The sequence below is a fragment of the Brachyistius frenatus genome, unplaced genomic scaffold (genome assembly GCF_029030835.1).
Source record: "Brachyistius frenatus isolate BFR_SWC_R1_liver_20210118 unplaced genomic scaffold, ASM2903083v1 Contig_13, whole genome shotgun sequence".
Taxonomy (NCBI): Eukaryota; Metazoa; Chordata; class Actinopteri; family Embiotocidae; genus Brachyistius; species Brachyistius frenatus.
Window position 1 is genome coordinate 92,953 of NW_027210612.1, and position 24,706 is coordinate 117,658.

The following is a 24,706-nucleotide window of genomic DNA, read 5'->3' on the forward strand; positions in this document are numbered from 1 at the left end:
GCAATGCACATTTGTCCTATCCTGCCCATCGGAGCCTTACCTTACAGGTTAAAGTCCCGCAACACTCTTTCCTTCCCTCTTTATCCTCCTCTCTTGTTTTTATTTTCTCTTCCACATTCCCCTCTGTCTTCTCTCCCTCCTTCCCAGCTTGCCAAATCACCACAGGCGGGTTCAAGGAGGCAGATCAGCGGAGAAAGAATAAAAAAGGGGGAAGATGGGGGGGGGGGGGGGGTCCGCTCAGTAACTCTGTGCAGCAGGTTTGATTTGTGCTTGAAGTTCATTATAAAATCAGTTTCAATTACAGCAGGGCGGGCTGCTAGGTATCAAGGCCAGCCTAATGCCTTGTTAATGAGGCACTCGGAAACTCACATACACACACCAACACACACGCATGCTGCTCTCATTACGTACAAATCGGAGAATTGCAACCTCTTTGCCCTGCTCTCCCCTAATGAATGCCAGTGTTGTGTTTATGGCTGTGAGGATGTGAGCTGGTTTCTGTAATCCTCTCTTGTGAGACCAGGCCCAGTGAGCCTAAACACTACCACAACAGATTATTATGCACCATAGTCTCTGTCTGCAGTGACTGAACCCTGCCATAAAACCCCTACCACCACCCCTCTGCCTTTCATCCACGCCGCCACAGTCCTGCCATCCATTTCTGACTCACAAACACACTGCGTGAATACCCAAAGGCATAATGTGTTTCCCCTTAATGAAAACCATGCTCAGAACCTAATGAAAAGGATGAAGAACATTGATTGAGCTGACAAAAACACCAGCTCACAAACATACTCAGACAGACATACAAATGTTCAGTCTGATAAATTGGATGGGAACCATTGATTATCTGTCCACAGGCGACTCGTGGAGATTGTTTCTTTTTTTTTTCTCTGCCAATTGGACGGAGTAGCTCCTTTGTTGATTGCAAGGATTAAGTCGCTTGCTCATATCGATCTGCACGGATCCAATGCAAAGACTTAAAAAGTTGTCACAGCATCATGTGTGCGCCCTTGTCTGGCTTAGAGGGTTTTTCCATATGCTGACACACACCGGAGCACCACAGCACGTAGGCACAAACGTACACAACCGACACTGAAACACGTGCAAACAGCGCATAGCGTGCCAGACTGGTTTGGACCAGTCAGACAGACAAGAGAAGGCACTAAGGCCACTTGGCCCACAACTCTGCCGCATGGTGAGGGCAGAGGAACCACAGCGCTGTCACTCTGCTGTAAATCCACAGACATATTGGGACAGGCAGACAAAAACAGACAGAGAGAGCATGTCCACCACAGGAATCTGTGGTCTGGAATCACTGCTATCCTAAGAATGTCAATTGCGCTTCTATATCGCACCATAAATGTAAACCACTCCTTTGAAGGGGAAAGATTCTTGATTGAAAAATTTGGACATTGAAAACTGTTTAATTGCTGTGGCGAATGTCTAACAAAACATTTACCCCCCCATGAATAGACATAAACACAGCAACGCAGGAGGCCTAAGAGGCATGTAGTAAATCTGAAACATCCCTAACAGAATAATTAAATCTTGTGGAAATGATCCGGAGCCAAGAAATCCCATATTTCAGGAGGTAATGGTTGAATTCATCAACAACTTTCTGTTTGCCAAGGAGTTTTGCAGATTTTTGAATATTTCAAATTTTCCTGTGGTGACAAATAGCATCTTAATTATCTTTAGCTGCCGACATAGTCGCTGGCCTACCACAGCTTGCACAGGCCCATGCCTCCTGGTCTGTAGCCAGTTCCTCTGCTGGGAGGCAGAATGGTAGAACCAGCAGACAGGCCTGCAGCTGGCTCCCTCTGGGCCCTGCTAAGCCTCGGTAAGGACAGTTTTAAAAGCTGTGAACTGACCTGCAGATAAACAGCCCTCTGCCAGCTACACCAGGGAATTGGTCTGGGACTTAGCTGGGTCCTAAGTAGCAGCCTGAAACACATATGCATGCCCACACTAATGGGGTTTAGGGATGTCTGTTTCCCTGGGACCATCTGAGACTGATTAGAGTCTGTTACTGTTCTGTGCTGGATGACCGAGTGTATGTTTGTCTGTGTATTAATTTCATTCTTTGGCAGTTGTTTTATGGTGAGATGTTGTCAGACCCTTTTCTTGTCAACTTTGCTTCAGCAGCTGGTAGGCTCACAGGAAAAAGTAAACTCAAAGAAGTCATATTTTACCACGCTGAAACGGTTTCAGTGGACACTTTGCAGACACCCAGAGGATAACAGCAACTTTCACAAGAGCAAGTGAGATCATTATTGATTTCAGGATCTCATATGAGAACATAAGTGCTAGAAACTGTAAAAGTTTTACCAAGAAAAAATATGACTTTTAGTCGAAAGCCTTAACACCCTCACACAATGAGACGAAGCCTTTTCCCCTCCAGTCCTTTTCCACAGCACTTAAGTATTCAGACTGTTTATTGGTTCGGAGGATGTTATGACTCCAACATGCCTGGACCTATTACAGCTGGGGAATAGATCTCCGCTAATATAATCAGGCCAATCACCAAGGGTCAGAGGTGATTACTCAGCTTTGTTGCCATGGAGAAGTCTATTGTTTGCTTAACTAATGGTATCTCCTCTCCTCTCTTTGCCTCTTCAGACGTCTGGAGCAGAATGGGATTAAGTCTGTTCCACCCGGAGCCTTCTCGCCCTACAAGAAACTGCGTAGGATGTAAGTACAGCAGTACACTCACCTCTGGGCTAAATAATACAGATGAGAACAAGAAGTTGAGGGCTGGAAAAAGAAGTGACAATTGGCAGTCTTCTTATTCCACTTCCATGGAGCATGAAGTATTTATTTTGTCTGTGCCTTAAGAACATATTCTTGTTCTCAGGCTTGGGGTGGCATGGAAAGCAAGCACTCAGATCCTACAAGAGCGTAATAACAGCTCTCATTTTTCATGGCTGCACACTGGTATTCCCCTGGCTAGTGTTGTGTCCAGTCTGTGTGCGTGTTGTGCCTGCGTGGGCCAAATGCAAGTTGCCGTCTGGAACCATGATGATGGGACAGAGAGTGTGCTGAAATAAGGGCCGAGGCTTCGTGAACAGTGACAGGATGGTAGTTGAGACTGAGCGGTTTTTCACCCGCCGAGCCAGCTGTCCGGTCACCTAGCCAGCACACACACCAGTCGGCCAAACCCATAACTCCAACACCACCGGGTCTGACTGACATAGCAGCAGGGAGATGGAGGAAACGGAAGGTCAGGGAGTTTCTCTGCCCTTCTTAAAGGATCCCTCATTGTTTTATCGTCCAGTTCCACGGAGAGTTTTGAAGTTCAGATGAAGTGAATAAAAAGCCGTAGACAGACCGAAGCAGCTGCTATCTCCTAGAAGCTCCAGGGGATTTCCAACAGAAATATTTTATGTTTCGTATTAAAATAAATGCCTTTTTGTGACAATATTATGCGTTGAGAGTAAATGAAACGTTTAAACTAAATAAGCATTACAGTAAGTCTGAAACATAATAACCAAAAAAGGATCGTTACTTTTTAGTGAATGTTATTACAAATCTTTCCGGTTTCATACAATATATAGGAACCAGATTGAATGACAGATTCAACAAATATTCAACAAAACTGAATATTAATAAGCTGGAAATGAAACAAACAGAGCAACTGTTATATTGCTTCCCTAACTTCAGAAAAAATACATAGACTGTTTTTGTGCAAAATAATCATTTAAATATAGGTTTCTTATTAAAAAAAAAAAAAGTAAAGCATATCTTAACCCAACTTGAGCCAAGATGTATCTAAAGAGGTGTGATCCATCTGTTCTTCTAAACAAACATGACCTGCTACTGCTGTTGCTGCTGCTGATTCTGCATTTAGCAACAACAATGCATGGCCACATGTCTGTGTTGACCCTCAGTGTCTCTGTTGATTCAGCTGGCTGTGTGCCCTCACTAGCCGAGCTTGTCCTGTGTCCAACTGCCTCAGTACACACCGTGTAGACATCATGATGACTATATGGTGGCTCCCCTGGGTCAGACTCTGCAGATGTTCATATACATTATATGTTTAATGGTAGGTTTTTCTGAGGCATTAGGTTTTTTTTTTTTTTTTTTGTTGTTTTTTTTAAATCGTTGAATTATTGAGTATCAGGCAAAAATAAACCTAGTTAAGGTTTTACATAAACTGTTGTGCACATGTCTGTGTTTATTTGTGGTGTGCCTCTCCTGACCCTGCGTGTCCTCTTCTCCTAGTAAATGTCAGCCACACACATTCTCTTTCACCTTGTCCCAGTTTGAATGACCTACACATGAACCACCCCTTTAGACAGGGATGCAGAAACAGCCCTCACACACTGACACACAGACAAACACAACAGTGTCTGAGTTTACAGACACACACCAGTGTGTATGTTGGCTCCTTTGCTGCGTTTTCATTTCCAGGAAACCTCAGTTCTTTGCAGGAAGACAAATGGGCACTTCTTTAACTGTTACCCCCAAATGAGAAAATATCCCTCTTCTTCACCGCATGATGATTTTCCTTCAAAGGTATCCAGTCGACTGGAGTTCAGTCCACATACTCCATTAACTCCCTCTCTCCATCTGTCTTTCTCCCTTTCTGTCCCACTGTTCCTCATTTACTGTTGCATTTACTCACACAGACACACACATAAACACATAGACACACAGGCTTAGTGGTTATCCTGTGGGGAGAGGCCTGCGGATCCTATTAACAACAGCTATGTTCAGAAGCAGTCTACTGTATTTCGCTTTGGATTTTGGCCTTGCATCACATTTTTACTCACACACACACACACACACACACACACACACACACACACACACACACACACACACACACACACACACACACACACACACACACACACATACACATACCGTGATACAACAGAGGATCGCTTGATAGGCCACAAATAATACAAGTAAATGTTTTGATTGGCTACAAGGCTGCCTTGAAGTTACGCGCCATCAAATATGGGAGAGAGCTGGAACTCGTCTTCATCCAGCTCACACTACATTTGCTTCTTCATAGCTTGCCAGTCACAAACATTGTCCTTCAATCCAACCCACCTTCCTATGAGGATGACATGAATATGACAAGTGATGGTGGGGTCAAACTTTACACAGTAAGTGGTAACTGGCTTAAACCCAAACCCAAACCCTTGACTAATTCTCTGGCCTTGTTCACCTTCACAGAGACCTGAGCAACAACCAGATCTCAGAGATAGCTCCTGATGCCTTCCAGGGCCTGCGCTCCCTCAACTCCCTGTAAGTGGCCCCGAGCTGAGCTTGTGCATAAATAGCCGCTCTGTTGCCATTCCTTGTGTCTAAAGCAAGTCTGCGTTGTGATTTCTCAGCGTGCTGTATGGAAATAAGATCACCGATCTGCCCAAGGGGGTGTTTGACGGCCTCTACGCCTTGCAACTGCTGTAAGTGGAACACACACACACACACACACACACACTCTGCTGATACTCTGCAGACATATACTGAATACCAGGCACCCTTTCCTCCCACTCAGTAAAGGAGTCGTAACCTTCAAATAAACTTTGTACCTGTGTTTTCTAGATGGAATGTATAATGAATGAATGCATAAAGAAACTTTGACAAGCCGCTTCCCTCCCTCGTTTCCTTCTTCCCTCCTTCTATCAGGTTGCTGAATGCCAATAAGATTCACTGCGTTCGTGCCAACGCCTTCCAGGACCTGCAGAATCTCTCGCTGCTATCGCTCTACGACAACAAGATCCAAACCCTCGCCAAGGGCACCTTCACTTCACTACGAGCTATCCAGACTCTGTGAGTCAATCACACACACACACAAACACACTGCTGTACACGCTGTGACACATGCTGAGCTGTTACCATAAAACATGAGCCAACACAGGAGTTGTTTACGCACAGGTCTGTGTAATAACACAGGAATGGACTCATGAGGTAGAAAGGGGAGTAAATCTATCATCTTCATAAACACATGGACATACACAGCTTCAGCGGCCAGATCGAGATAAAAAAAAAAAAAAAACAGCACACACCACACCCAGTCTTTTCCACCACTGTTACTCAGAAAGCACCAATTCTCTCTAAAATAACTTCTCCTTTTCTCTGTCCCGAGAAACAAGGCAAACACGCTGGTATCAATATAGACCCTACACTGTGGCACCTACCATACATGCCAAACATACTGCATATTAAAGGTTTTACACATTGGCATAGAAAACACCTGTTGAAGACGCCCATCGTGGGCGTAGACCTCAGCAGCACCATTAAGGTTAATTTTGAAACTTTTGAAGCATTTTTTTTTAACCAATCAGCACTGACCACCATATGACATATGTTGTGTGTCAAAACTTATCGAACTGTAAACAACAGAGACCCTCTCCAAATTTGAGCCATGTTGCAAAATTACCGTTTACCGTAGTAAATTTAAAGTTACAAGGGTTACAAGAGTTCTATTAGAGGGCAGCAGAAGATCTCAGTGAAGGCTTTAAATCAACAATAAATTTGTTTACCAAAATATTAAACTATTTCTTATTTGAATCGGTAAACAATAATGTTAAATTATCAGCCAGCCCTAAACTGAAGTTGACACTGCACTGATGTATCTACAAAGACATGTTCTTATGTTTCTGCGATGACAGGTGAGTGCCTGTTCTAAGTCTGTGACTATGGTGTCCAAATATAAACATGCTATTTTCATTTAATTCGTTTTTGTGTGTTTCTTCACATTCCTCTTCTCTGTACCTGGCTAATATTTTCCTGCTTCTTTCTAATCCCACCTCTCTGCTCTCCAGTCACCTGGCCCAAAACCCATTTATTTGTGACTGTAATCTCAAGTGGCTGGCAGACTACCTGCGCTCCAACCCGATCGAGACCAGCGGCGCCCGCTGCGCCAGCCCACGGAGACTCGCAAACAAACGGATTGGACAGATCAAGAGCAAGAAGTTCCGCTGCTCTGGTAGGCCGGTGGCTCTTTGTCACTGTCTCCAAATGTCTCTCCCTTATTTCTCTCTCTGGGGCTCCCTAGTTCTCAGACAGGCTTCGTTGTTTTTATTCCACTTGTCTCTCTCTGCTCCGCTCTTACCTTCTCTCTTTCTCTCCGCTGGGAGTGGCTTTTATCGTTGCATTGTTCCCTCTACCACACACCACATTTAGTAAGAGATCATTCCTGGTGAAAGGTTTTATTCGGCCCATCATCTGCTGTGCCGGTGCTCCTCAATCAATATCTCCCCAGACAAACTTGGGGCCAAGGAGAGAGGGATCATTCGCTCTTTCTCCATTTTCCCTCAATATTACCACATCGTGAGTCTGGTTTCACATTCAAACCGCAGTGATCTGAGATCAACAGTCAAGGCTGGTATAAGGGCTAGAGTTTCTGTATGTGCCCACCATTCCCCTGCCCTCTGCCAATCTCAGGCTCCCGTCCCTCCCAGCCTCCATCTCCCCTTGCCCGCTCTTTGCCCCCTGCTCACCAGGCTCAGGTTTCCTCCATGCCCCCTCATTCTCTCACTCCTCCTCACTGCACTAACCAGATCCCACAGCATCCCTCTCACTCCACCCTGTGCCCACTATTGTGTTAATGCACTCTGCTATGCTGTCTGGCACTCTACACAGGTGAGGTTTCACACTTCTTTACAGCCTCATTTGTTTGGCTAGCTAGACCTAGTGAAGAAAGGAGTCCATGTGTTTTTTTCTCTTTCTTTTCTCTGTCTTTTTGTCTTTTTCCTTCTTTCTTTTTTCTTGCTTTCTCACTGTCTCCCTCTTTCCCTCATGTCACTCCTCCTTAGCAACAGCCAAATATTTATCACCTTTTTACTTTGTTACCAGTTCCTCCATATTGCCATGCACAAAGATAGTCCCAGGCTTCTCTGTCATGTACTTTGTGTCGTCATATATAAGCTTTATATATGACTGTTCTGAAGCATAGCTACGTCACAGCTATGCGGACCAGACTGGTCTCACTGACATCCGTCCCTCTTTCTTTTCTCCATCACAGCCAAAGAGCAGTACGTCATCCCAGGTGAGTGGCTGGTAAATGTTCACACCTATCATTGTCTTTCCTTTAATTTTTCACCTGCAGCCATGTAGTGGTGTCATTCTTTCCATTGCTTACTGTTCATTTAAATAGAATTGTCCAACAGGTTAAAGGATGGTTTCAGTTTATTACAGCCTGGGTCTTACTTTTACAATTTTGCCATCCTTTCATTTAGGTAATTATTTACCAAGTTTTTGCTGAGAGCTGGGAACAAGTCACAAATATCTCAGATGGTCACAGGTTTTAAATGAACCCACACGTTAGCCAAACTTCTATGGAAGAGAAAACAGTAATGTCTAATGATTCCCCAAACTACTTGTTGTTAACATCCATGGCAGCGTCCTAGTTCAGCTTTGACCTGTGCAAGGAGGAATTATTACGAACATTTTCATGAAAGTCCCATTTATTTTGCCCACCATCATTTCTTTAAATACTTGCTATGAAAGACCTAAGTTATAATAAAGTGAAATAATCCTTTAATGTGGATGATGGAAGGATGAACTTCAGAGGAAATGGTCTGCACATAGAAAACACTGGACATTTAAGGGTCAAATTCTTTGAAATGTTCATGCTGCTGGTAACTTGAGGTATTTCTACGTGACAACAGCTAATTGGGCCCAAGAGTGACTTTACCTGTGTGAATTTTAACGTGAGATATATATTTGTGTGTGTGAGAGAGCATCTGTTTCCTCTCAGCTCTATTTTTCTTACAGTCTCAGCAGATAGAGTCAAAAGGAAATGTGTCTTTGCTTTGGCATTAGCACAGACAGCCAGTCAGCGAGAGGGACAGAGACGGGAAGGGAGAGAAGGACAGAGGGGAAGGAAAGTGTGTCCTCTCTATCAGTAAATGCTAAAGAAAATAAAGCCCACCAGAGGACCCAGATTCCTATCAGCGGATGTTTCCGGGCCTCTTAACAAGAGCACTTCCAAGAAAATAACTAGGAGGAGCAGTGATGTGTGTCAAAGTCTGTGTGTGTGTGTGTGTGTGTGTGTGTGTGTGTGTGTGTGTGTGTGTGTGTGTGTGTGTGTGTGTGTGTGTGTGTGTGTGTGTGTGTGTGTGTGTGTGTGTGTGTGTGTGTGTGTGTGTGTGTGTGTGTGTGTGTGAGAGAGAGAGTAAATTAATGTGTCTTTGTGTGCTAAGTTGAGATAAAGCTCTGTGCTGGCTTAGAGAACAAATGGGAGTACCATGTAAGCAGAGGGAAGATCAAAGCCAAACGTGATTAATAAGAATTTTACCCTCCCTGAATGATAACAATATAAGCCTCCACAATACAGACACACACACACACACACACACACACACACACACACACACACACACACACACACACACACACACACACACACACACACACACACACACACACACACACACACTAAACACACACAATCACTGACAGCACGGGAATTCCTTAATACATTGATAATGAGGAATCAAGCTGCAGGGAATTATGAGAACTTCTACAACTCCAGCGATGAGTCATTTTGCACCTCAGAGAGGGAAAAACCTCGTCCCTCTCTAATCGCTTTTCTCCAGTTTCGTGTAAATCTGTGACAGTAAAAGTGTCGCCACTCGTACTTGTAACGATGACGATGACTCAGGCTCACGAAATCTCCCCTGGCTCCGCTACATCCTTTAGATCAAAGCTCTGTGCTGTATTTTCATTGCTTCCTCTGTAGCAGGAAATGCCTTTTTCTGTTGTCTGGCCTGGCGAGGGAAAGTTCCTTAATGACCAGCATTACTGTGTCTGTCTGCACCAACTGAGCCACTCTGACAAGTGACAGAAAAAGTCCTTGCACAGGCAGCAGGAGGAAGTTGCTTCTCTGAATGCAATTCTGTCTTTCACTGTCTGATTGTACTCTAATAAAGTCAGCGATGAGTGTTTGGGATTAGGTTATAGTTTCAAATGCCGCTCCATTTATTTGGACAAATTTTTGATTCTCAGCCATAGAATTTGTCCTTTTTGTTCGAGGTTTTCCTGCTCGTGATTGTGGTCCGGGTGCCCCACGGTGTCCTGCTGACGTCATCTCCAAACTTAAGGCACAGTGGTGCATGCAAAGAGAAACGGGACACAAAATGATATCCTAACAGAAAATGCCAGGCTGTTCCCTCTAAATGGAACATAATGCACACACATTAGCTCTACACGCACCTATACACACACTCATATATACACAGACACAATACACACTCTCACAGACACACACACACACACTGTTTTAAGTAGCTCCCAGTGCTGTTCCATTATTGAGCAGCCATGATGTAACTGGCAGCACACTTTTTGGCACGTAACATCTATTCATAGACAGAGGAGCGGCAGGAAAACGTCCCACACTCCCCATGCTGCCTCATTCTTGCTCTTCCTCTATCAGGAGAGACGTCTCTCTGCCCCTCCGCCTGTCACCTGTCATTCCTCACTCATCTGTCTCCCTTGCCTCCTTTCTCCCCCTTTTCCTTTCTGCGCTCACTCATGTTCCTCCTGCCCTCCTTCCTCTGCTTCCTGCCGCTCCTTCCCTTCGACTCCACCTGTCTACTTCCTGCGCATCATTTCAACTACCTTTCTCCCACCACCCAGTCCCTCTTGGGTGCTCTGCTTCACTGAAGCTGGCTGCCCAAATCCTCTTTCTTTCACCCCACTGCCCACCTCTCTCTAAAATAGCTCGCCCCCACCCGTTCACCTCTCCTATGAATGGTGGGAGAGCTGAAGGATGTTCTTAAGGGGCGGCTAAGGTTAAAGATGAGGTAAGGAAGCCTCTTCTTAAGTCACAACAGGACAAAGTGCTGACATGCTCCCGTGGAGGGTCCAGATGCGTGACTTACAGCGTTACGGGAAAGCGAGGCGTCCGTGTCGGTATAGGAAAGTGGTTGCTGTCAGTTTGTGTCGTAAAAGTGTACGTGTTTGCATTCCCTCCTGTTCAGGTACAGAGGACACCCGTCTGAATAATGCCTGCAACAGTGATCCAGTGTGTCCCCCGAAGTGCCGCTGTGAGTCGAATGTGGTGGACTGCTCCAACCTGAAGCTCACCAAGATCCCCGAGCACATCCCTGGATCCACCACTGAACTGTAAGGAATTAGGGAAAAAGTATTTTGCACATTGCTACCAAGGAAAGACAAATGAAGAGATAGACGGAGCAGAGACAGCATGAGAAGTACCTGAAAAAGAGTAATAGAGTTTACACTTGAATTTAATTGGAGAGAAATAAAACATTGTAGCCCAAGCAATAAAAAAAAAAATTTAAAAAATGAATGTCTCGAGGGAATATTACTGTTTGTTTGAATGGTTTAACTTTTTCATCTCATTCTGTACAGCCGCCTTAACAACAATGAGATCACAACTATGGAAGCAACTGGAGTTTTTAAGAACCTTTCCCAGCTGAAGAAAATGTAAGTCAAACTCTTAACAGTCATCCTATAAATAGTAAGGAATACGTTTAATTCACTGACACACTTTTTTTTCTCACAGTAACCTCAGCAACAACAAGATCACAGAGGTTGAGGATGGGGCCTTTGAAGGTGCATCATCTGTCAATGAGCTTCACCTCACAGCCAATCAGATCGACTCGGTTCGAAGCGGGATGTTCCGTGGCCTCGAGGGACTGCGTATGCTGTGAGTTGATGTACAAATACCTGCCAATCACACTCGTGCATGTTGATATTTCTAACTTGCTTGGTGATATTCCCGATTTTTAGGCTACTGTTGTATTGTTCTCCTCTTTAGGATGCTGAGGAACAACAAGATCAGCTGTGTCCACAACGACAGCTTCACGGGGCTTCACAACGTCCGTTTGCTGTCTCTGTATGATAACCAGCTGACCACAATCGCTCCGGGAGCCTTCGACACTCTGCAGACTCTCTCCACCCTGTGAGACCCTGACATACGCACACGTCTACCCCCAGTCTTTAATTTCAAGTTTCATTGCTTTTATAACCTCTGTTACTTTCTCCCACAGCAACCTCCTGGCCAACTCCTTTAACTGTGACTGTCGGCTGGCCTGGCTCGGTGATTGGCTGCGGAGTAAGAAGATTGTGACGGGTAACCCTCGCTGCCAGCGTCCGGCCTTCCTGAAGGAGATTCCCCTGCAGGATGTGGCTCTGCCTGACTTCCGCTGTGAAGAGGGTAAGTCGTACCAAGACACACAACTGAGAGTCATACTTTGAGTCTTTGTCTGCCTGTCCTTATATACGCTATAGCTGCAGTTTTGTTGCATCATCTCAACTTTAAATGGAGTACTTCGTCTCCTTGAAAGGAGATAAGCATCTGCAATTTAGTAGATAACCTGCACTGTGTGAAACTAACCTGTCTGGGCGTGACTGATGAAGATTTTACCACTGCACTCTGCTCCACAATATGTTATGAACAAGAGCTGCTTAAAGTGTCTGAGATCATCTTAAATAATGACTGCTATTGTGTGACTCTTTTGTTTACTGAATAGATTGCTACTCAGCAGTTCCTAAGTTTCTGGTCGATGCCGGGCTGAGTGGAGCTATTGAGCTGTTTGCCTTATTGACCAGTCAGCCTATTTGCACCTGAATGACTGTTAGACTTGTCTTCGGGCCTCGGGCAGCTTCCATTCTTTGCTCTTGCTGGTCGATAATACATTAGCGAGGCTCCTCTCTCTCTGTCCTATTTTACTTCTCACATTTTTCACTTCCTCTTTCTGCATTGTCTCAATGCCTCACCAGCTTGAAGGATTGTGATGTCTTGGTAATGTCTTGCCTTTAGGTTTGCTTTGTCTGTCTACTCTTTCCACAGTTTTTTCCTCCACGTCTTTTTTGCCCGAGACAACAGCTCTTCTTTTGGGCTTGTTTCCATCTCCTTCGTACCCTTCTGGTCATTCTTCCTTTTTTTTTCTTCTCTAGTATCTGACTCCTCTCCTTCTCTTCTTTTTTTCCCAGGCCAAGAGGAGACGAGCTGTGTGCCCAGACCCCAGTGTCCCAGTGAATGCACTTGCCTGGAGACTGTGGTGCGCTGCAGTAACAAGCACCTCCAAACACTGCCCAAAGGCATCCCCAGAAATGTGACCGAACTGTGAGTTACTTAGCATTAATTATGCTAATTGTGTCGATATTTGTCAGTTAGACTTCCAGGTATTATTGTTCCTTATTATTGTTCCTTTGTTTTGCTTTGAAACCAAAGGAGATAATATTAAAAAAAAAAAAAGTAAAGAGGAGTTTATGAGGCAACAAAAAAACAGATCTCGTCATTTGGAGAAGAGGTAAGGAGTCAATAAACCCTGTAGTTATTCTCTCAGACATTCTTCTCCTGTGTTCCTAGCAGCCTTCGGGGCTAGCACTGATGTCACTCTCACACTCAGAGCCAAGGATCAGTGTGTGTCTGTGTTTCTGTGCGTGCATGTGTGTGTGTGTTTGTGTGTGTGCGCGCGCATATTTGTATGAAGGCCAAAAGCCTGTCCACAGGAGCATAGGGGAGCAACAGGACATTTTAATGAGCAGTTTTCAATGGAAAGGGGAGGGAATGGAATTGGTCTGGAACTTTCCAATACTGCTTCAACTGGTTCTGACTAACTCAGGCACACACACACACACACACACACACACACACACACACACACACACACACACACACACACACACACACACACACACACACACACACACACACACAGATGCACACACACACACACACGCAGATGCACACACACGCTGTGCAAGCCTTAAGGCCTGTCATTGTCCCAGCAGGTGTGACCAGGTATACCCTTCTGTTCTGGGCTTTCATCTAGTCATCTGGAGAGTTTGCTACTCCATCATTATCCCAAGTGTCCTCTGCACCGTCATTACCTATCATTACCTCCGAACCCAAAGGCCTCCGATATAACCACCTCCCCCTCACCACCTGCCCCTGCCCTTCCCACAGTCAACAACAATAGCACAGAGGGGCAAGGCCCTAAATCAGCCATTTATCAAGTTGACAGACCACTTGTAGCCCTTTGTGTTAACAGTCAGGTTGGTTGTGTTCCTGCAGACATGATGTCAACAATGGCAGCTTGTAGATAGTCTGTATGTTATCACACACACACACACACACTTGCACTGCACTCAAGTGTTTGTACCTCAGTCCCTTCTAAAAAAAAAAGTTCTAGTAGGTCACACTTGGGAATTGCTGCTAAACAGGGAATACACAAAAATGTCCCTTTTCTCAGTTATTCAGTCCCAGTTGAGGTTATATATAACCCAGTATATGTGTGTGTGAAATAGGGATGGTTGCATAGGATGTACTATAGCTATATCAACTTCCACTTCAACTTCTTTAATGTCAATCCACTATATGAAGACATACAGATGGATTGAAAAACCGTTCCTCGCAGTCCCACTGTGTGCAAATATAAAGACAAAACAAGAAAAGCACAAATATGCAACAATAAAAACAAACAATAAAACAGACAACGTAGTGCAAATATGGGTCCACAGTGCAAAAGTTCAGAGTTCATGGGGAAAAGGGGGAGAGAGGGGAGAGAGAGCCCAGCGTCCCGACAGCCTCATGGGTGAAGCTGTTCCTCAGTCTGGAGCGCTGCAGGGTTTTGCGGTTGGAGCTGCAAGTACAGGAATGAGACGTTCCTGTACTTGTTGTTGTTGGGGAGGGGAGGGAGGACGAGGACGAGCACACTCCCTCGGCAGGTAGAACGGCCGGCATTTTACGAATATAAACTCCGCCAGCGGTGAGCAGTGTCCGCAAACGACCACATCATCCCCACGCCAAGCGTCGTTAATGTAGACAGACTCCGCCACCGCGAGCCTAAACAAAAAGTGACTTCCAAAACATTCTGCTTTGTGTCACGAGGTTAAATCGGCTGCAAACAGCATTAGAAAAAGTGTTTAAGTATAAAAAAAAAAAAAAAAAGTGGGCTGTCCTGCAATAACCGCCAGCAGATCTTCACCTAATCCATCCTCACAGTAAAATAAATCAGGGGACAAACACCAGAATAAAATTGACAAATGTAGAATTAAAACAACTTGAAACTGTTAAAACATAATGATTATAAAATAGGGAACTATAATTCAATTCATAAACCCCTCATTAAATAACTTGTTAAATAACTTGTTAAACTGAATTATTTTCATATGCGCAAGAAACTGCTAAATAACAAAAATGTTTGAGCAAATGATTTCATACTTCCTGCTGCACCTGAAGTAAGTAAAATCTAGAAATCACAGATATATATATAATAAAAATATATATCCTCCTTAGTTTGCATTAACCTTCTTACATGTTGGCTTTCCAACAACTGCAGTTAAATATACTGATACTGAACTCCATGACATTTAGTTTTCTGAGAAAATCATATTAACTAGTTTCCAAAGTAAACCACAGGAGTGCAAGTTATTGGATTTAGTTTTAGATATTAAATACATTACAATGTTGGCAAGACTTCCATCACGAGGTCCCCTACTGGAGCTGCTCCTAAGATTTTTATCATATCACAATCCTCCTCAGGAGCAAGTTTAGATTTCAGGTTATAGAATCTAAACTGAAATGTCAACTGCAGAGTGTTACACTGTATATATATATATATATAGATAGATAGATATTATTGTGAAGGCACTATATTATATTTCATGATCAATTTAGCATCTTTTTTAATAGATCATTTTGTGTCTACTTTGTTCAGGTATCTGGATGGAAACCAGTTCAGTGTTGTGCCAAAGGAACTGTCTGCCTTCAAATACCTGCAGCTGGTGTAAGTGTTTGTCTGTTTATTCCTCTATTGCACTGTGCAGATCAACATGGTGACCGCATGCCTTTTTAATTTTCTTTTCAGAGACCTGAGCAACAACAAGATCAACTCTCTGACCAACTCATCCTTTGCCAACATGAGCCAACTTACCACTCTGTAAGTCCTGACCCGCCTCAGCTGTCAGACCGAAGAGCTAATATTTCATTCTGTTGCTGACAGTCGGATGGAGACAGTTGAATTTTGTATGCATACATATGTAATTGTTTTTAACATTGCAGAATCCTGAGCTACAACTCGCTGCGTTGTATCCCCAAAATGGCTTTCAGTGGATTGCACTCTCTTCGACTGCTGTGAGTACAGTTTTATAATTTAAATGCATGCATATCCTGTTTATACAAGTGCGTTCATCTTACTATGTTGGTCCAGGGTTTAGTCTTAAAATCCTATTTTTAAAACATAATGTATTTTGTACGAGAGTTTTTCACTTTTTTTCTCATGCAAATCAAATGTTTGACATGCTTCTTTGGTGTCACATAATTTCGAGATAATGCTCAAAACAGCAGCTTCATTGGAAGCAATTGAAGTTATTTTGAAAGTGCAGTTCTAAAACAAGATGGGAGTCACTTTCAAGGCTAAATGAGTTATTAAGGAGGATATTTTTGCTGCTTGCGCTGACTACAGAGATGGTGTGGCAGATGCTGAGAATGTTTGATTGACTCCAGAGGACCGAAACACAGTCTAAACAGTGATGACAGCTTATGAATTCACACACACAGACACACAAACTCTGACAAACTCCGACCCATTTTCTCTTCTTTTTTTTTTTCAAAGCCGTGGGCAGCAGTGTAGTTCTAGTTCTGACTCCTCACCACACCTCCCCTTCAGACATCTGCCCATTCTGCTCGTTCACCTCTGTGCGCCCCGAGCTCATCACTGCCTCGCCATCCAGGCCAGACACCCGCCTCCACAACCCACTGTACAAAATCACTCTGACACTGATTAACGGAGAACGTTTGCCCCGCTAACCGTAATGGTTTTGACTCTGCCTCTGGGCTTTTATGAAGTTATGAAGTCTTTGATTGTGCACTCTCAGTGACCATGGGGTCCCTGTGGATGATTTGGCCTGCTAAATAACTGAGATGTAGAATGTAAACGTGTTCGACAGATAGATGACGAAATCAAACCAGTCTTTGGAACTGCATCCTAAGATACAGCAGCTGGATACCTTGCACTGTAACTCAAATGTACAGTTTAGTTCTGCAAGGGAGAAACTGAGACCAGGCCCGGCAGCAATCCTTATTATGTACTGTGTGTCTATGGCTACGTGTGTGTGTGTGTGTGTGTGTGTGTGTGTGTGTGTGTGTGTGTGTGTGTGTGTGTGTGTGTGTGTGTGTGTGTGTGTGTGTGTGTGTGTGTGTGTGTGTGTGTGTGTGTGTGTGTGTGCGTGCGTGTGTGTGTGTGTGTGTTGATGCCTGTACGCATGTTTGTCATCTACTGGCTCGGTGCCCATTTGTATGTGTGTGGGAGTCGACTTATCAGACTTCCATGTGTGCTCATAGCAGGCACACTTTTTATTACTGACAACAAAGCTTCAACAAAGCCTCTTTTTACGGCGGGATTCGACTAAAGCCCCCGATCATTACAAAATACAAAGCATAAGAGCCCTTTTAGCGTGGAATGAGAGTGAAGCTCGGCCATCATTAGCCGATGCCGCCTTGCTCGCCCAGACATGCCGCTTTGATCTCTAATGAAGCTGCGTCCGTTATTTCTGCTCTTACTCACTCACGCCACCTTCCCTGTGCAAGTGCGCTAGACGCAATGTGAGGCCCTCCCCAATGCCACCCACCCCCACACACACACACACACACACACACACACACACACACACACACACACACACACACACACACACACACACACACACACACACACACACACACACATGCTTAGAAGTATATACGCACAGACTGTCTGGACTACCTTATTGTCTCAGTCAGACGGGAGTCCAAGTGAAGCAGAAAACTTTGATGTCTTTACTGCTGGTGTGATCAATCATAAGCCTCCCATTAAATGTCTGTTGGTGCCATGGTATTTTTTTTCTTGACTAAGCAAGGCTCTGGGGCTGCAACAAATCTGAAGCGACAATGAGCTCCATTTAATAGTTTCGACTTTAAAACTCAACAAAGGGTTCAAAGTTCAAAGTTGGAAGCTTCATCTCAAACTGCAATGTGATGCCAAAGACGGCTACAAGCGGGACACACTCGTGTGTGCTCACACACACACCGAGGTGCCAAAGCCTTTATAAAGCTGCACCTTTGGCTTTACACAGCAGTAAAGAGGAGAAGAATCATTAACGCTCAGTTCTTCAAACAGACCAGGGGTTTGAGCCTGGCAAGGCTGTGGTGTGATTGTAAGTGGTGTGGTGGTGAAAGTGTGTGTGTGTGTGTGTGTGTGTGTGTGTGTGTGTGTGTGTGTGTGTGTGTGTGTGTGTGTGTGTGTGTGTGTGTGTGTGTGTGTGTGTGTGTGTGTGTGTGTGTGTGTGTAAAATGGCTGCGGTTTGAGCTGCAGATTAATAAGCTGCTAATTGGCCTGCTGGGTATTAGGTGTGGGGTGAGTGAGCTGAGACAGCGCCAGGGCGTGGCCCCGCAAGGGTTTGACTGGCAACCTGTGAGAAAAGAATGTGATATGAAAGAGCGCGATAAAGAAAAAGAACAGAAAAGAAATTAAAGCCTGCGGCAAAACGAAATCAGCGGTGCCACGAGTAAAGAGCTAAAGCAAAGACATGCAGCTCAAAGCACTCGCATAATCACAAGACATCAATAACTGTCTGCATGCAGGTGAACAAGTCTGTGTGAAAAGTTTGAACCAGTTCAGTGCAGCCTGTGCACACCATACATAGTCATGAGGCATTATTTTGTCAATCAATTTCATTCTGAGAACTGAGCCAAGCAGATAAGTTGGCATCGATAATATGGACTGACATAATGATATACAGGCGTAGAAAAGGAAAGTAGAGAATGTTCTTAGGAAAACAGATCAGATTTCTTCCTGGAGACTCCATGGCTCCTTTTCCCTGCCTGGCTGGCACACTGCTGCTGGCTTCACACTCTCAGTGTCCTCCGACTACCACAAACCACCTACTCGCTCCTCACTAATAAGCATTCACAGCACACAGGCCAATTAATGTGTTGTCTCAGATGGGTTACATTGCATATTTCCCTTTTTGGACTCAACGCTGACCAGCTTCGCTGTCTTTGTTCTTTCCTCTGACTCGTCCACAGCTTAGCGGTAATTGATACATCAAACAAAGAAGGAAGTTATGTTTTCAAAGTCTGTTTATACATCAGTTCTCTTCATCCAGGCATACAGAGCAGATGTGTCATGCATTGTTACTGTGGACTGAGCTGTGATTAGCTTGCGGTCAACTGAGGGTTTGAGGTGGTAATGACCTGGCGGATTACGGCAGCCATCAATCATCAAGCCATTGAGCCATGTAAGGCTTGTCACCCTAGGAAGTGGTCAGAGAGCAAAGTAACAGGCGATACAAACGAGTGTCCATGCGCACAACTATTATACGGTAAATGCACGTGCCCAAATATGCAAGCACATAAATATCCCTGTTAATCTGCAAACACACGCTTACACCCGTGTTTTTCACTGTCCTGCATGTGGTGCAACAGTGTTACCCCCTTTGCTCTGTACCCTTGTTGGCCCTGCAAGCCAGACGCACATAGAAACTTGACACCAGTTTTTTCCAGGCTTACAGAGCCTGTTATATCTTTGCCAGCTGCACAAGGCTCTACCAGAAATACAAAGCACCCACCACTCATTTACAATGACAACACAAAAGTGAAATATTCCTCTACATTTTCCTGATTTTTCTGATTGTGACAACTAAATGTAGAGACAATTATTTTCTTGATGTATTGTTTTGTATATTTGGTTAAAAAATGTAGATCACAGTTTCCCAATAGGAAATTATTTATATCCTTTTGTTTTGTTTTTTGTGACTCAACTGATCAATCAATCAATATTTACCAGTTAATTTTCTTTCAATTGACCATTCAATTCATGGTCCATCATGATCTAAAATTTGTAAAAACGTGCGCCGTGATAAAATATGTTCTTATAATTTTTCTCATTTTGTCTTCTCCCTTCTTCATCATTCCGTAGGTCTCTCCATGGCAACGAAATTTCAGAGCTTCCTGATGGCATCTTCCATGACGTGGCGTCACTTTCCCATTTGTAAGTATAGTGCCACGCAGCTGCATGCCTCTGTGGCAGCGTGTGTGATACCATCAGTACCTACGACTGAGTTTATGAAGTGTACTCACATGTGCACGCACGCACGCACACACACACACACACACACACACACACAAACAAACAAACTGTCAGGTACAGGGGGCGTCTGGTCAGGCAGCCGGAGAGTGCAGCTCACAGTGGCCTGTCTGTTGTTCTCTTCGGTTGGCTCCGCAAGAGCCGGGCACTCCTTTAATCAGCCTGCGGTTAAAGCAACACACAGACCCCTGCACTGTCTCATCCCCCTGTGACATCTCTGAAACGCACACATTCACTAATGCATACACACACACACACACACACACACACACACACACACACACACACACACACACACACACACACACACACACACACACACACACACACACACACACAGATTCTCCACGGTCTGTGGGCTTTACTGTTTGTTTATTTATGTCTGTAATGTTGTGTGTGTCGGGTGTGTGCTGTGTAGCCGTTGTGTGGTTGTGCTCGGACTTGTGGACATGTGTAAAGCTAGTCAAAAAGGTCTTTGCAGTGTGCCCTCTGCCATCCACCCTCAATATTTACATCATCCCTTGACAATCACTGGTCAATAGACCTATCAGTGTCAGAACTGGGGAGGAAGCAGGGAGGATAGAGAGAGCTAAGCAAAGACATTTTGTGGAGAGCCGAACAGGAGTCAAAGCTGCATGTAAACGGGGTGAAGGGAGGGATGGAGGCGACCCATTGATCCACAGTCACAGTCAAGTGGCTTTCATGTTAGCAGATGTCAGGTGTCAGCTATTGGCCCGGCCTGAAAGATGAGCCTGTGTTCCACCGTAATGGAACGGCATCGATTCAGGACTGTTTGTGCATCCAGCGGGAGGACAGAGCTGCATTGATTCACGACCACCGTGACAGAAGTGGTTAAGAGTGCCTTCTGTTCGCACCTTGGCTTATAATTGAGAAGCCCTTCCTCCAGATGATGTATGGCATAAAGTGGCATTGAGCGTTAAACTTTAAAGCAGTTTTATTCTTGGTGTTTCAGTGATTTATTTGTATAGTGCACTAAGTTGAGTTTGGCATAGTTTGTTTTGTCTAAGTATGTAGAGACACCTGCTGGTGATAGAGTGTACTGCCGGGATGGAGCCAGACTTCAACTACTGAAGATCATTTTATCTGACTTTCAGGAGCATGACATCGCCTCAAACACTCCCTTTCTGGACATATGCCCATGAAAACCTACCTATCCTGCACACCTGTCCGTTCTCATCTTTTGTGCCCTACCTGTTGTCCCTCTTTCTCCATCTGTCACCCTCATTGGTACCAAGGGGATCTGCGAGGCCCAAGAGCCGCAGTAGATCCACAATGAAGCCTTCCCCAAACTGCAGTGTCTTACTCAATTGCCCCTTATCTACCCATCACTTACAATATCATAATCAATAAACACTGTTATCACTTAATTGAGGTTGTGGTTCCTGCTTGAGAAAAACAGGTTGAAAAGTATAACAACCATTCTACATTATCAAACCACTGACTGGTTCATTTTTCTTTGCATTATCAGGGCAATCGGTGCCAACCCCTTGTACTGTGACTGTCGCCTGCGCTGGCTGTCTGACTGGGTGAAGACCGGATACAAAGAGCCCGGCATCGCCCGCTGTGCCGGCCCGCTGGGCATGGAGGGCAAACTGCTCCTCACCACACCTGCAAAGAAATTTGAATGTGCAGGTGAGTTATTGTGTGGGACACTGAACAAAAATGTAAGCAGCACTAGAATCTACATACAAGTCATTTGTATCGCTCTTGCTTTTCCCCAGGTGATGTGGACACTGCAGTGCTGACCAAGTGTAACCCATGTCTGTCCAGTCCCTGTCTGAACCAAGGCATCTGTGCCAGTGACCTGGTGGAGATCTACAGGTGCAGCTGTCCTCCAGGATTCAAGGTCAGTGACACAATGCCGCCACCGACTTGTGAATATCCACTTAAGTGTACCTCAGTGTGTTGCAAGCCAAACAATGAATATCATTTCTGTTCTCCGTCTCAGGGCAAGAACTGTGAGACAGGTCTGAATGCTTGTGTGAGTAACCCCTGTGCTAACGGAGGAACCTGCCAAGTGAACAAGGATGAGGAGGGAGAATACAGGTTTGAAATCAGTGCATAGGAGTGAAATCTTCCTTACCAAATAAGGAACTTGCCATGATGAGTGCGTATGTTTTCACAGTTGCACATGTCCACTGGGCTTTGAGGGCCCGACTTGCCAAACCAACATTGATGACTGTGAAGACAACGACTGCGAGAACGGTGCCACCTGCATCAATGGAGTCAACAACTACACTTGTTTTTGTCCCCCCTACTACACAGGTCAGTGGATACTGTAGCATATAAGCAAGTGCACTGCAATTTTTCTGGTATGACAAACAAAAAAATGTCCCTTAAAATAATAAATTACTTGATATGAGCAAAGAAATGAACTTTTTTTTTTTAAGTCAGAAAATTTGGAAATTAATATTACATTATTTTCTGTTCTGTACTAATTGTTGTGTTTGCTTTGCCCACTTGAAGTATAGAAATAATTTCCTTCAAGCTTTCTCTTAATATGTGCGCTGCAATCTACTTCATTACGTGTTTCATGTCTGACTGATAATTATTTAACCTGGATTGAGAAATGAAAGTCTTCATCCTGTAGTAATAAATGATGTGTGACTTTGTAGTGTTTCTATTTTTGACACATTTTTGCTCTAATGCCTGTTAATATTGTGTTTCTGTTTAGGGGAGATGTGCGAAGAAATGGAGGATGTGTGCGCCCCTGGACGGAGCCCCTGCCAACATCAGTCTACCTGCCTCATCACCTCCTCTGGACCCAAGTAAGTGTTTACTGCCAGAAGCATAACCAGCAAAAACGTAACTTACTATAAAATAAAAAGAAATAAAAAAAATGAGTTGTGTGTGTGTGTTAAGATGAATTTCAGCCTTGTGTTTGTTTATTGCAGGTGCGTTTGCTCTCCTGGTTATGTTGGTGATGACTGCAGCGTAGACTATAATGACTGCAAGGAGCATCGCTGTCAGAATGGAGCTCAGTGTGTGGATGAGCTAAATGGATATTCCTGCATCTGCCCTGAAGGATACAGGTTAGAAGACAAATATAGTATCAAAAGTGCAAAAGCCATACCATAGCATTTTTACTTACTTTTGTCTGCTTTACTTGCATCATCCTCCCAAAACAAATCCCTCGCTGTCTTTCTTTCTGCAGTGGTCAGTTGTGTGAAGTTCCCCCATCTCTGCTGTCGCTGTGTGAGCTGGCAGACTGCCAGAACAACGCCCCGTGTGTGGAGCGAGGTGGGCGCGCCCTTTGCCAGTGTCCTCCGGAGTTTGGGGGCCCGCGCTGTGAGAAGCTGGTCAGCGTCAACTTCATCGACAGAGACTCCTACCTATTACTCTCTGACCTCAAGAACTGGCCTCAAGCTAACATCACCCTGCAGGTATTCAAAGAGTCAGCTCTGATTTCTGTGTTGTTGACACTTCCCCCCTGAAACCTAAAGAATTCAAACACCCAATGCAAAAATGATCTGCTTGTAGGTGTCAACAGCTGAGGACAATGGTATCCTGCTGTACAATGGAGACAATGATCATATTGCAGTGGAGCTCTATCAGGGTCACGTCAAGGTCAGCTATGACCCTGGCAGCCAGCCAGGACATGCCATTTACAGGTAAGGTGCCATGTGCATGTTTACTCTCACTGTTGGCTGATTCCTAATGAAAATGCAACATTTTTTAATTTTTTTTATTATTATTATCTCTAGTGAGTGTATATTTTGTCCAATTTGTGTTGTCCTTTGCCAGTACTGAGACTATCAACGATGGTCAGTTCCACACAGTGGAGCTGGTGACCTTTGACCAGATGGTGAACCTATCCATTGACGGGGGTCTCCCTACCACAATGGACAGCTTTGGGGCGGTGCGGCCCCTCAACGGGGAGGCTCCACTATACGTGGGGGGTAGGGGCCCTCTCCAGAACACACCTCCCTCCTCTGCAGGCACTCTTAACTACTACACTACTGTCAATCACCACCCTTCCCCCCTCGCTTTGTCACCACCGCAACCACTCCCTCCCCTCAACCATGCAACCCTTCAACCCCATCCTACCTCCACTCAAACCCTATCGTCCACCCACACCATCCCCACCTTCAGTCATGACTGTGTTTGCTAGGGGCCATACATTAACACACAACATAAAAACATGCACACACAAAAAAAAAAGGTCGTATGCACATATTTGTCAAGAATAAAACATAACACTTAAAAATACCAGATCATAATAGTGAACATGCAATACATTACTTTATAGTCATGTCATGCCAGCACTTTTTACAGTGTGTAAACCACGCCCTCTAGTGACAATACCATAAAAACTACCAAACACAGTCTTTGTTTTGTATTTGCTTCAGATGCAACTGTTGGTGACGTGTAATTTAGCCACTCTTGACATTCACAGAATCTGAAACTCAAAATGTGAAAATGTATCTCATAAAACCTTCTTTTTTTTTTTTTTTTTTTTAAAGGATTTAAATTTTTTGTAATGTAGCACCAGTTTCTGGGTTGTTGTGACAGTTTGTTCAGGAGTGGCTTAGATTGTGTCCAGTTTGTTTCACTGCTGTGGTGTGGTCGTGTTGTGCTGTAATGTTCTTCATTCATAGAAGACTAAAGGAGACATTTTTCCATTC

At 44.4% G+C, this 24,706-nt stretch overlaps 1 protein-coding gene across 2 annotated transcripts in view; it reads left to right on the forward strand.

Annotated features, from left to right (window-relative positions):
* LOC138617537 (slit homolog 1 protein-like) overlaps window positions 1–24,706 on the forward strand; it is an 88,854-nt gene that overhangs the window by 60,055 nt on the left and 4,093 nt on the right. Inside the window, exons 10-34 of one of the 2 annotated variants that reach the window (XM_069692613.1) lie at window positions 2,623–2,694; window positions 5,188–5,259; window positions 5,349–5,420; window positions 5,644–5,787; window positions 6,783–6,946; window positions 7,985–8,008; window positions 10,944–11,088; window positions 11,335–11,409; window positions 11,489–11,632; window positions 11,744–11,887; window positions 11,976–12,142; window positions 12,922–13,054; window positions 15,654–15,722; window positions 15,804–15,875; window positions 15,998–16,069; window positions 19,893–19,964; window positions 21,550–21,713; window positions 21,803–21,927; window positions 22,030–22,127; window positions 22,207–22,346; window positions 22,756–22,849; window positions 22,976–23,113; window positions 23,236–23,464; window positions 23,562–23,692; window positions 23,826–23,980. In XM_069692613.1, the coding sequence (XP_069548714.1) occupies window positions 2,623–2,694; window positions 5,188–5,259; window positions 5,349–5,420; window positions 5,644–5,787; window positions 6,783–6,946; window positions 7,985–8,008; window positions 10,944–11,088; window positions 11,335–11,409; window positions 11,489–11,632; window positions 11,744–11,887; window positions 11,976–12,142; window positions 12,922–13,054; window positions 15,654–15,722; window positions 15,804–15,875; window positions 15,998–16,069; window positions 19,893–19,964; window positions 21,550–21,713; window positions 21,803–21,927; window positions 22,030–22,127; window positions 22,207–22,346; window positions 22,756–22,849; window positions 22,976–23,113; window positions 23,236–23,464; window positions 23,562–23,692; window positions 23,826–23,980 (2,915 nt within the window). The remainder of the gene's footprint in view (window positions 1–2,622; window positions 2,695–5,187; window positions 5,260–5,348; window positions 5,421–5,643; window positions 5,788–6,782; window positions 6,947–7,984; window positions 8,009–10,943; window positions 11,089–11,334; window positions 11,410–11,488; window positions 11,633–11,743; window positions 11,888–11,975; window positions 12,143–12,921; window positions 13,055–15,653; window positions 15,723–15,803; window positions 15,876–15,997; window positions 16,070–19,892; window positions 19,965–21,549; window positions 21,714–21,802; window positions 21,928–22,029; window positions 22,128–22,206; window positions 22,347–22,755; window positions 22,850–22,975; window positions 23,114–23,235; window positions 23,465–23,561; window positions 23,693–23,825; window positions 23,981–24,706) is intronic. The other variant, XM_069692614.1, reaches the window with a different exon arrangement.